Genomic DNA, 12,227 nt, shown 5'->3' on the forward strand with positions numbered 1-12,227 from the left:
GCAAGTGTGTTTATGCTTAGATCCTTTTATCTAGTCTGCAATTTCCCAGTATTTAAACTATTGTACTTTTTGTTTCCTTTAAGCAGTGCTCAGAGTGGACTCTATGTATTCTGAACAGCCTAGTCATCTGAGATTAAAAAGTTTTATAGGAAAGGACTTGTTACACCACATAAGATTTCTTTTCCTCTCTATACATTGCTTCACGTGAACACAGTTTAGACACCAGGTGGCAGTACATCTTTCATCTGATAAATGCTAAAGGCAAGTAGATACAACTCATCTGGAGAAAAAATAACTAATTTAGGAAATATATATATATATATGTATATATATATATGTATATGTATATATAAAAAATTCAGGCAAATCTCTATCTTGAACCAAACTCTACCTTCTTCTCAACTTGACTAGTTCCTGCAAGCCTCTCTCCTGCTCTGCTTTCAGGACAGACTAGAAGAGGTGGCAAAACAAGCTAGAGGAAGATATTTTAAATGAGGTTTCCTGCTCAGCTTCTCAGATTACCTACAAGAGGTAATGCAGAGTGAAGTGTCTATGCTGCAGTATGGTTGCTGAGCAGATAGATCACCTTATCTGTACTTCACCTGATGCTTGCACCACAGCTTTTTAAATGTACTTCACACGCTTTTCTATATGCCACAATGGCGTTATTATTTTCATCATTCTTTTTTAAGGTGATGTTAATCCTTAAGCAAATATCTTTTCACAGAGATAGGTTGGAACTGTAGCAGCTGCATGAAGTTCACAGCTGGGTGAGTTGTGAAGACACACTGCTGGAAAATTATCTTCACTTGGTGGTTTGAAAACAAGAAGAAAAACAGACAAAAATGACTGTGTCAAAATGATAAGTATATATTTTATGGCCTTAAAATTTGACCATTTTGTATAAATCCATTGTAAAATCACATTACAAGCACTGTCTGATCATGAGAGCTAGTGATTTGTGAAAATGCGTGCTGCAAAGTGCCTCTGCATCCAGCCTCACCAGAAAAAGCAGAAATACTCGAGCTTGGACTTACTTGATAAAGTAAACTATGATTTCCCTCACAAGCTACAAGTGCAACAGCACAAACGATACCATCACATTAATACACAGTGAATTTGACTTGCATCTACTTGGTTAAAGGCAATATGGTGCTACCACCATGCAGCTCTTGATATCAAACATCAAAAAATAGCATGCTTTGGATTCATTTAAACAACTGGTACACAAAACCATGAGTTTGCAAACACAACCTGTATGACACATCCAGGCACTGCAACACAGATTTAAGGGAGCTACTTTTAGCCACACAGATGCTCACAACACAAATGTAAGTTTAATAATAATAATAATAATAATATCTGGGGTTGTTATTGTTATTATTTTGCTCTATCCGGGTTCTAAGGAACAAGGCATTTTCCTCTCTTGTTTGTACTGGAAGCATTTTTCAGGCACATTAATGAACATTGCTCACAGTGTCCTGCTCTCTGTAGAATATATTTAGTTATCATTCTACATTATTTTTAGTCTTCCCCCGGTTACTTGCTTTGTTCTATAAACTTAAATGAATAGGCCATGTGAAACAAAAGAAAAAGAACAATACATTTGCTGGACATGGCCTAAAAGCAGAACCATGGAGCGTGACTTTCAGGAAGTTCCCAGACCACCACTAATTGTCAAGGGGAAACGCAAAGCCATCCTGCCTTGACACAGCCTGTCAATTTTCCATTTCTAGTGCACTCATCATCAGTTATCATGGGTGGGGGCAACTCTATCCTGTCTGTTAGTACACAGTTGAGCACCAATACTCTTATATTTTCCTGATAGGATGCCTGGGCACACCTATACCTCCCAGGGCTGCTCAAGTGCTTCTCATCACCAGAACCTCACAGCTGCAAAGAGCTTATCTGATGCGTTCTCCTTCATAAATTCGATATATAATTTCAGCTTCAGTATTTCAATGCAGAAAGTGGCTTGGCTTCTTCATATACCAACTTGAAATAGATGATACTGCACAACTGGAAGTACACTGCCACAAGTGAGAGACACGCTGCTCTAGAAAGCACTGCCCTGAGAGACAAGGTTTGTATTTCTTCTAAAGCTGCATTTTGCCCAGGCTGATCAGCATTAAGTATACTGGATTAGAAAGAAAAGGGGTTTTTTTCTTGTTGTTTTTTGATGTTGTTGTTGTTTGTTTGTTTTAAATCTCTACAGACTGAGAGGTCAGTGTTCTGAATGTTAAGCCGCAATTAAGTCTGCACCTGAGTGAGACAAACTGCTACGTTTCTACCTCTTCTACTGTCAGTACACAACATATAAGCTGAATGCCATATGGGCAACAAAAAAACATGCTTAATTTTAAAAATAAATGCTGCTATGTAATGCTGAATTCACGTAGAAGTTCAAACAATTTTACAGACTCAGTGCCCATGAAGCAGTTGAACCGGGGAGGGATTTCCACATCATTTCAATAGAAAAGATCAAAAGCACTGACAATAAAGTAAGGTTACAGAGAGCAAGGAGAAGCATGTCATTCACAAGCATAATTTAAAGGGCCAAAGCTACTAGGCACTTTGAAAGCTAGTAGCAATGATAACTTCCTCAACTGCAGGAAAAACAACTATTAATAAATATGCAAGTTGCCTGAAAAACTATAAATAGCAATACATGCATATTGCCTTTAATGCAAATAACTGTTATTTGAAGTTGTGCAATGCTTGAAAAGGCATTCAAAGGAAAGCAAGATTAAAAAGCTGGCTCAGTACTTGCAGTGGCCTAACGTGTCATTTGCACATTACATAACTTATATGATTTAAGATGCATATACACAGCTGTCTCTATCCTTTTGTTCATCTACATTAATTTCAATATATCTACATATAGGAAAATATAAAATGCAAATGAGAGACTGTGAGCAAGAAATGTATTTTCCAGAGAGCTGTGAATGAACACTCCAGTGTCCCTGGAGATGATTTAAAGAAAAAAATAAAGAAAAGAGGCAGAAAGACCTTTGCTGTGGGGAAGAAAAGTGGCTGCACAAATGCTAACTAATGGAAGTAATATGGATGGAACAGCGAACCCCATAGCAAAGGTCTGTCTTTTTGGGTATGTGGAAAGAGATGGCTGATACAGATAAGGAGCAGTTAAGAGTAGCAACAATTCTTGAAAATAACCATCTTCTTCCAAAGGAAGAAAAAGCTCCAAAGAAAAAAGTAATCAGCTGTTATGTACCTGAGATAAAATATTAACATCAGGTTTATGAACTTGTTTTGTGAATGACAGATTTAAAACCTTGTCCAGAACTTGCCCCTATTAACAATAATCTGAACACATGATGGCAGACACACTGCTGGGCATCAGCTGGAGCCTTCAGCATCAACAGGAAGTGCAGTACTTTGATGCAATTACTTGTGGCTGTTTGCTGAAAAACTGTGAACTTTTGTTTTACATTGTTTCTTTTTAAGCCTAACTTTGATGTCCCTGTACTGTTTGTGTTATAATCTAACAGAACGAGAGATGTGGATTACTTTGTACCTGCAAAGGAAAAGAGAGAAGTGATCCTAATTTAGGCCCGAAAATCGCCAAAGAAGCTACCTTCTAGAAGTACTGGTAATCTAGAGACCTTCATTTTAAAGCATTTTATGTCACATTCTAACATTTTATTTGCAAGACAACTTATTTATATTCATAAAATGCCCCTTTCACACACAGTGAACATCTTAAGCAGTGTCTCAGCAAAGCTATTTGCACAACTGCTAGAACAAATAAATTGTATATAGATTGTGTGTCTAAATGGTAACTCTGTTCCTTTGTTCACAGAGCCCACATCAACACTACCTGGTAGAGCACAGGAAATAAACCTTCACTGTTCTGTAGTATTGTATTCAGACACAAGAATTAAATTTCAAAGTGAAATGACAATGCGTGTCAAATTGCTCAATCATAATAGAATATAGCTATAGCCCACAGTAATACAGCTGTCCTGCTATCTCAGGCAAATAACTGAGTTAAAAGAGATACAAGCCTTACATCTAAACTGAATAAAATAGAATGATGAATGGCTGCTCTCACTAAGCTCCACTGCACAGCAGATTTAATGAGTGCTGATGATGCTTGTGGCTGTGTGAACTCAAGAATGTTAGAGGGTGAAGAAACTCCCACTGGACTCCATGAGATTTTATTCATTGACTGTAATCACTAGTTCTCTGCATACTTCTGAGGGATAAAAATGTAAACACTACTTGCAATTGCCTAGATAGGCTGGTTCTTGAATGACATTATACTATAAGCTTTTTGCTTTTTCCACCCCAGTTTAAGAGAGAAACTTGGAAAAGCTTAGAAAGGTTAAAGAAAAAAAAAAAAAAAAGTGAGAAAAGAATTGTAGCTTGCATACCATCATCTCAAATAAGAGTGTGAAAACCCAACTTCATATCAAATTCTCATTTCTATCACCCCACAGAGAAAATAATAGCTACCACAGACCCACATTAGTCCAGCTTACATGGAAAGAATAAACTGCAATAAATGATCACCTGCAAGTAGAGTGAGATTTTAAGAGCTTTAAACAAGAAAAGCAAGACATAGTTTCATTCCTTTTCATCTCATGCTGGAATAAACAGAGAGGAAAAGAGAAGTCACAGTCTAAATTCAGCCTTTACACTGAAGGAGGCAGAGTAGCCCTGCAAAGCTACTCATGATCTCTCTCCAAAGGGGAGAGGGAGAGTAAGTTCACTGCTGCACACTTTCAAGAGTCTTACATACAGGAAGGCAAGGGAAAAAAAAAACAACAGAAATAGCTGGCAGCTCATCAGATATCTGTCAGCCTAATCAACAAGCAGAGGTATCATCTCCCTTCACCCATTAGCAGCTAGTCATAGTCCCAGCACTGGGATTGACCAAGCTCAGCAACTGATGCCTGCAAGCACATAAACACATCGTTTACTTGACAAAGGTAGTCCAAGGACAAATACATTCTCCACTGTGTAAATACAACTGTGCTGCTTTTAGAGACATTTTTTAAGACTAGAAGCAGTTTTCTTTGCAGAAAGAAGGCAGCAATACCAATATGAAAACCCCTTCCAGAGCTACATGTGTAGCCCAGCACTGAGACTACTGGGGAACCTGTGGCAGTGGTGCTCAAATATTGCTTTGGTCAAGTTTGAGGTGTTAGCTTGGGCTTCAGTATTAAAGCTGATAGCAGATCCAACAGCACCTTGGCCTGTAGGAATAGGCCTACAAGAATTCCACAACATACTGGCACATTTGCACTGTGCTTCCCTGCTTCCAACAAGGGCTTGGTTAGCTCAAAGAGCTCTAGATCAGAGTCGTCTAGACTCCTTAGTACTTCCTTCTTTATTTCTTGTGCTTTTCAACATCTTTATCAACCACCTAGACACCAGGATAGAATGTACCATTAACCACTAAGCTGAGTGGTGCAGTTGATACAACAGGAGGGAGGGATGACATCCAGAGGGACCTGGACAGGCTCAAAAAATGGGACTATGTGAACCTAATGAGGTTCAACAAGGCTAAAGAGTGTGTCGCTTGGGTCAGGGCAATCTCATGTGTAACAGTCTGAGAGAACTCCTTGAGATTAGCTCTTTTGAGAAGAACTTGGAGGTTCCTGATGGGAGAAAACCTGGACATGAGTCAACAGCGTGCTCTTGCAGCCTGGAAGGCCAACCATATCCTAGGCTGCATCAAAAGAAGCGTTACTAGCAGAGAGATGGAGTCAATTGTCCCTCTTCACTCTGCCCTTCTGAGGCCCCATTTACAGTACCACATCCAGGCCTGGTGCCCCCAGCATGAGGAAGTCATAGAGCTGTTGAGCAGGTCTAGTGGAGGGCCATGAAGATGAACAGAGAGCTGGAGAACTCTATTATCAAGAAAAAATAAAAAATAAAAAATAAAAAATAAAAATAAAAAATAAGGGATTCAGGCCTACTCAGCTTAAAAAAGGCTCTGGGGAGACCTCACTGTGGTCTTCCACTATGGAAAGGGAGCTTACAAACAGGGAGATCGATTTTTTGTTTCGTTGTCTGATAGTTATAGGACAAGGGAGAATGGCTTCAAACTAAAAGAAGGGAGTTTTAGTTTAGATGTTAGGCAGAAATTCTTTACTCAAATGGCAGTGAGGTGCTGGCACAGCTGCCCAGAGAAGCTGTGGTGCCCCATCCCTGGAGGTGCTCAAGGCCAGGTTGGATGAGGCCCTGGGCAGCTGAGCTGGTGGGGGTGCAGCCCTGCCATAGCACAGGGTGGACTATGAGTTCCCTTCCAACCTATGCCATTCTATGATTCCACAATTTTTCCTCATGTAGTCTTTCATCCTACCCTCAGTTCCACCACATCCTAGTTTGTTCTCCAGGAGCCAGGATAATTTAAAATTTTCACTAAGAAAAAGAAAGAAACAAAGCTAAGAAACAAAAAATAACTTCTTTCTGTAGTAACAAACCTTGGTAGCCTATTCTGAGTCATTCATAAAGAAAAGATTTCTTCTATATGGGAAGTCAGAAACTGTGAAATCCCAACAGGCCCTGCCATACACGAGTGGTGTCCATTAAGGGAACATCATAGTCTTACCTGACAGATAAGCAAACTGCTTCTTTAACTGGTCGTGAATATCTGCTGCATAGAGGGGAATGATATCCTGATACATGACTTCATCTGTGGGAAAAAAAACAAACAAAGACATAGTAAAATTGCAGACAGCGAGTAAAATAAAAATTAGTATTACAATACTAACACCCAGGAAACAGCCTAACTTTGATAAATTATGTGAAAATACTGGGAGTCTTTCAAATATTTGCCTTTTCATAAATTTCTCATCAACTTTCCATAAAGCATATTGATAATGAAAATTAAAAGTCATGTGTATTTGCTGACATTTGAAAGGTATACTGCCTGTCTCTGAACCAAACACTGTGAAGTTAATATTCCTCAGGAACAATCTTAAACAGTGAGATTTTACATACCAAATATTTTTATTAAAACCTTCTCAACTCATATGAAAAATGAACAGGAACACATTGGCACCCAGCTTGCCAGCCCTTGCTGAAGCTGTCTCACACTTCCTGGACACTGACCAATGCTCCAGCACCTACGAAATCCTCAGTGGCTCTTATGGAAGGAACAGCATGCAGCAATGGAAAACATCACTGCCTTCCAAAGGGAAATTTTATTGGTGAATAACATTTGTTACTCTGCACCGTTCTGCATGGCAGGCCAGACAGGACTGGACATACAGCTCCCATGTTGTGCATATATGCATATTCAACCATGTAAAAGCTTTGTCTCACCTTTCATGTGGCCCTTCTACCCCAGCTTATTGCCAAGTATAATGCTTTCAATTTTTGGCCACAGAATCTTGGCTGAGGCACTTTCTCTAGAAGGAGAAGGTCAAGCAGAAACCTAAGTCTTCTGACCGCAATAAAGACTTCCATTGCCAAGGCATGACAGAGTTGTCTCATTGACTGAACTATGACCTTGTTCTGGCAAGGAAACAAAGTTTTACTCATGAAATGCCAATACTTTAACTATTCTATCTTTTTAGCCTCACTGAAAAGCAGTGGAAGAATAACTTAGCATTTTTATTGCTCGGTTTGGAACATCTCTTTTAATCTACCATTACATAAAGAAGTTTCTTTCTTTAACGTACATTAAGTGCCACTAAGATACACTCAACTTTAACACTCAACTACATGCACAGAAAGTATAAGTAAAAACATATACAGACACAGTATAGGGATAAACGTTACCAGCCCTGAAGTACAAGATCAAGCAGAAATACTGCTTGATCCTAGAGGACAGGATTTACCCCCTACTGAGACCTTTCAAATGTCAAAAATGTAGGGATTTCCCTGCTATTCCTATGAGCAATTCTAACATGCACGCAATAATAGGAACTATAATTATTTGAGAACAGCCACCAAAAATTTGCAGTTACTTCTTTCAGATAAGTACCAGCTTATAATGGGAAACAGAACTTCTCTGTTCCCTTTCTGCCAGCCCGACATTGGAGCAGCCGTGATCACTGTCAAGGTCACACCAGTCAGAGCTATTTTTCTGCATCTGGTGAACTGCTGCTTGAACCAGAAGACCTCTGCATACCACACAGTCAGATCCCTAAGTAGTTAGGTCTAGCTGTCAAGTTACATTTCTCCAAGGCCTTCAGTTACGTCATCATCTTAATGTCTTAAAAAACTAGAAACAGATCATTTACAAGTTTAAGCTCAAACGGCCAACTCATTTCTGTTTCCCTCTCCAAGGGCAAACAGATTTTGTTTTTAGCGTGATTTTTAATACAAAGAGCTTACATGCAGCAGTGTTTAGTAAGTTAAAGCCAGACCCCGATTCTGCAAATCAGTGCCTACAAGCAGAGCCATTTACTTGAACATACTGTATGATAGGATCAATGTCAACTTTTCCAGTTGGTGACAGGAAAAAGGCAAGCACTCCATAATGTACCTCTAGTCACAGGCAAAAGTAATTTTTGCTGCTATCACATATGCACATTATACATTATATATGTATTGAATCCATAGGTAAATGTCAGGTACATAACATTCAAGTAAGCAAGATGTTCATAAGTCAGGGAAATTCAGCATTATGTCATTCAGACACATAAGGATCACTACTTCCTGACATGCCCGCATGATCTGTTACATCACTGTCCCAACTCATGCCATGCAGAGACACAAGCGCTACTTTGGTTGTCCCCTGTTCTCTGTGACAGAAGCAACAGCTTTTGCAACTAGCACAGCCTTGAGATCAAACACTTTCACTGGAAGCACAGTACTTTCCTCCCCAAGGTTTAAGTCTCACTTTGAAGTCACACTTAACAACCAGCACGCTTGCACACAGACTGACAGCCTCCTGGAGCCCATCCAACACTGCATCTCCTTTCAGGGAAAAAGCCCTGAAATTCATTGCCCCACATTACTTTCTTTATATCTAGAATTCCCCCAAGATAAAGAGTTATTCAAAAGTCGGAGTTCAATCTGATTTTGCAGGAAGTTTTTCCATCAGCACATGGATATAAGGTGTCCTTACTAGAAGGCAGTGGAAGCTTGCATGTGCTGAACAGTCTATGAGGGCACATGTTCCTTTGGCTCACAGACCTGGAGAAAATTATATACTTAAATCCTTTAAATGTCTTTAATATCCTTTAAACAGAGAACCCGCCACCTGCTCTGCTCTTCAGGGATTATTTCCATTTTAGTGAAGCTAATTAAGTGCATATTAAAATAGTTACTAAAGAAATCTGTTTTCTAAGGCATTTTTAAGGGCATACTTACATGAAACAATATTCATGCAGACCATGATTATTTTTATTTTTAATATCACACTGGCTATCTGACATGCTGTTTTCAAACAGATACCCAAGAGTTTGGTTTACTGTATGTGAAAAAGATGCTCACACTACAGCATGCTAGAATACCCGGTCTTTCTTGAAGCATTCATTTAAAGAGATTTCTTGAGTAGCTTGCTTAACATAAAGCCCTCAAGATCCATAGCACATCTGGTATCGTAGCTGCTAATAAACTGTAAAATAAGGCTCTTTAAAGTTGAATTTTAAAACTGAACACACAACAGCTGGGAACACAGGAAGATTTTTCTTCCTAAGCCAACACCTAGAGGGTCTTTAAAAAAAATAAGATGAAAAAAATCACAAGAGCTATTGTATTTGAATCTAAGAGAAGACAGAAATATCATCTTACTAATACAGAGAGGTCCGTTAAGTATACGTTTTTCACATAGAAAAGATTGTTTCTCTTAATAAATACATTTTTAAACTATCTTCTAACTCCATTTGAAAGCTTGCTTTAATAGCACTGTCTCTGTCTATAAGAGAGGAAGATGGCTTAAAGAGGTCAGACACCAGATCAGCAGCAATTGCCTACATCTCAAGTGGAGCAGAATTGCAGTTTAACAGTTTGATTGTGAGAGCATAAAGGTAATCCATAATTGAGTTGTCCCTGAAGAAAAACGGATCTAAGAAATGGTCAGTGCCAGTCAGGTCAAGGTTTTCTCTTATTACTGATAAGGCTCCTCTTACTTCTATAACCAAACTAAAGCTTATCTCATTCAGATTTAGTCTGACATGAAGAAAAACCTTTTTCATACAACAGAATACCAGAGATGAGTTTAAGCAAACTGTACTGACATTACGCTGAAGAAGGTCTCTTAACAGGACTTGTAATGGTTTTAATTTGATTCCCACCAAGCCAGTGGGAATTATACCACCCTTAAGAGTATCTCTGTATAAAATCCTATGGCTATCACTTCACATCAGCTTGAAAGCCACCCTGTTTGTGCTTTTGTACACACATGGACCCAATTATGCCTTTCAGCACAGAATCCAGTAACGCACCATAAAGTAATGTAAAATCATTTTCCTGCCTCATCTTGCTGAGCCAGCAAGATTGTCCTGAAAATGCGACAAGACCTTCTCTATTAAATGCATGCTTTAAATTAAAGAAGTATGATTGTTCTCAATCAGTTTTGTTTTTGATTCCTCTGTAAAGCCTACCCACCCAAAGAGCTGTCTTTTATGACAGAGGTCTTCATTAGAAGAATCTTTTTATTATAGCAATCCTCCCATCTGGTAAATATAATTGCAAGATAATGACTTTTAGAACAGTCCCTTCATCTCTCTTAGCCCCAAGGCAAACTCTTCATTTCCTCATTCTTGTCTCTTCATCCACCCGTCTTCCCCCTCCAACCACCAGCACCAACAGTCATCTCTTGTGTAGCCCCCAGAGCAGGAAGGGCCAGTGAAGCAGAACTAGGCAAGACAGCCCTCTTCCACACTCCAACATGTGAAACTAAGAAAGCCATCAAAACATAATAACAGCTCTCCAAATTTAAAATGGAATAAGGAGGCTGAGGGGAGGCCTTATTGCTCTCTTCCAGTATTGGAAAGGTGCTTACAGAGAGAGCAGGGTTGGTCTCACTGGTGACAGGATGAGGGGAAATGGCCTCAAATTGTGTCAGGGAAAGTTTAGGTTGGATATCAGGAAAATCATTACAGAAAGGGTTGTTAAGCACTGCAATAGACTCCCCAAGGAGGTGATTAAGTCACCATCCCTGAATGTGTTAAAAAACAATTTGGATGTGGTACTCAGGGACATGATTTAGTGGAGGGTTGTTAATTAGGGTAGTATTAGTTAGGTTGTGGTTGGACTTCACGATCTTTAATGTCTAATCCAAACTGAGCAATTCTATGATTCCACAGAGATTCCTGCAAGCTCTATGGTTAGGTATGTTGAACCCTAACAGCTGCTGACCAAGCTGCCCTGATCTTTCACTGTTATCAATCCAACCTGGCTACGAGTATCTCATGGAAACATACATAAAGGATCAGCATCTCACCAGCTCAAGTTATCCCATGGAAGAACTCATTTCTATTTTATTTTATTTGACTAAGCTGTCATCAAACTAAAAGGCCAGAAAATGCAAGACACTAATTCCTGTGAATCTGTATGCAAATCACAAACCCCTCTTCTAAGGACAGTAACTTCCTTCCCAACTATCTGGTTAAAACCACATTCTCTCAACTTTCTGGAGAAAATGTATGGAGAACTAGCAAGCAGGAAATGCTAATTCATCATCACTTCCAGCATCTCAGGTACTAGGAATAACAGAAATAAAGCAACCTAACACTACAAATAGCTTCATAGGGCATTAGCATCCAATAAATATTTCAAATGATATAGGTACATAAGATTTTTACTAGAAAAGCCTACAGAAAAGTTACGCTGCCTGTTTTTTTCCTAGTCAGAAACAATAATTTCAAAAACCCTGATGCACAAAAAACAATCTTCAAGTTAAGACACCTTTAACTGAAACATGCTATATGTAATTTTCACTTCAGTGGCCTTGTTAACATCAGCTTGTTTTCTGTATGGCTCCCGATTCCTTTTATGCTAATGGAGCATAATTTAAAAGGCCTTAGCATGGGAGTCAAGGACACAGGGAACTGTACAGCCTATTGCTACAGTACAAGCCACAGTAGTATGACTAAATAGCCCACTGATACAACAGGCTACTCTGTAATCCCATACATTTTCAGTGTTGATTAATGATCTAATTGAGTTAAGACTCAGAACTGGTACTGTCAGAGAAAATCTAAAGTCTCATAATAGAGGGAACATCACTTCCAAGCTCAATTCTCACTCAGGCACTTTGAGTAAGAATTCCTGACTGCTTAGATCAGAGCCCACGATAT

At 39.1% G+C, this 12,227-nt stretch overlaps 1 protein-coding gene across 15 annotated transcripts in view; it reads right to left on the reverse strand.

Annotated features, from left to right (window-relative positions):
• The window catches only part of MCF2L (MCF.2 cell line derived transforming sequence like), a 143,174-nt gene that overhangs the window by 52,193 nt on the left and 78,754 nt on the right, over positions 1–12,227 (reverse strand). For all 15 annotated transcript variants that reach the window (XM_072341270.1, XM_072341244.1, XM_072341216.1 and 12 more), the window contains one exon: positions 6,581–6,664. In XM_072341270.1, coding sequence (XP_072197371.1) covers positions 6,581–6,664 — 84 coding nt within the window. The remainder of the gene's footprint in view (positions 1–6,580; positions 6,665–12,227) is intronic.

This window comes from Excalfactoria chinensis, chromosome 1 (assembly GCF_039878825.1).
Source record: "Excalfactoria chinensis isolate bCotChi1 chromosome 1, bCotChi1.hap2, whole genome shotgun sequence".
Lineage (NCBI taxonomy): Eukaryota > Metazoa > Chordata > Aves > Galliformes > Phasianidae > Excalfactoria > Excalfactoria chinensis.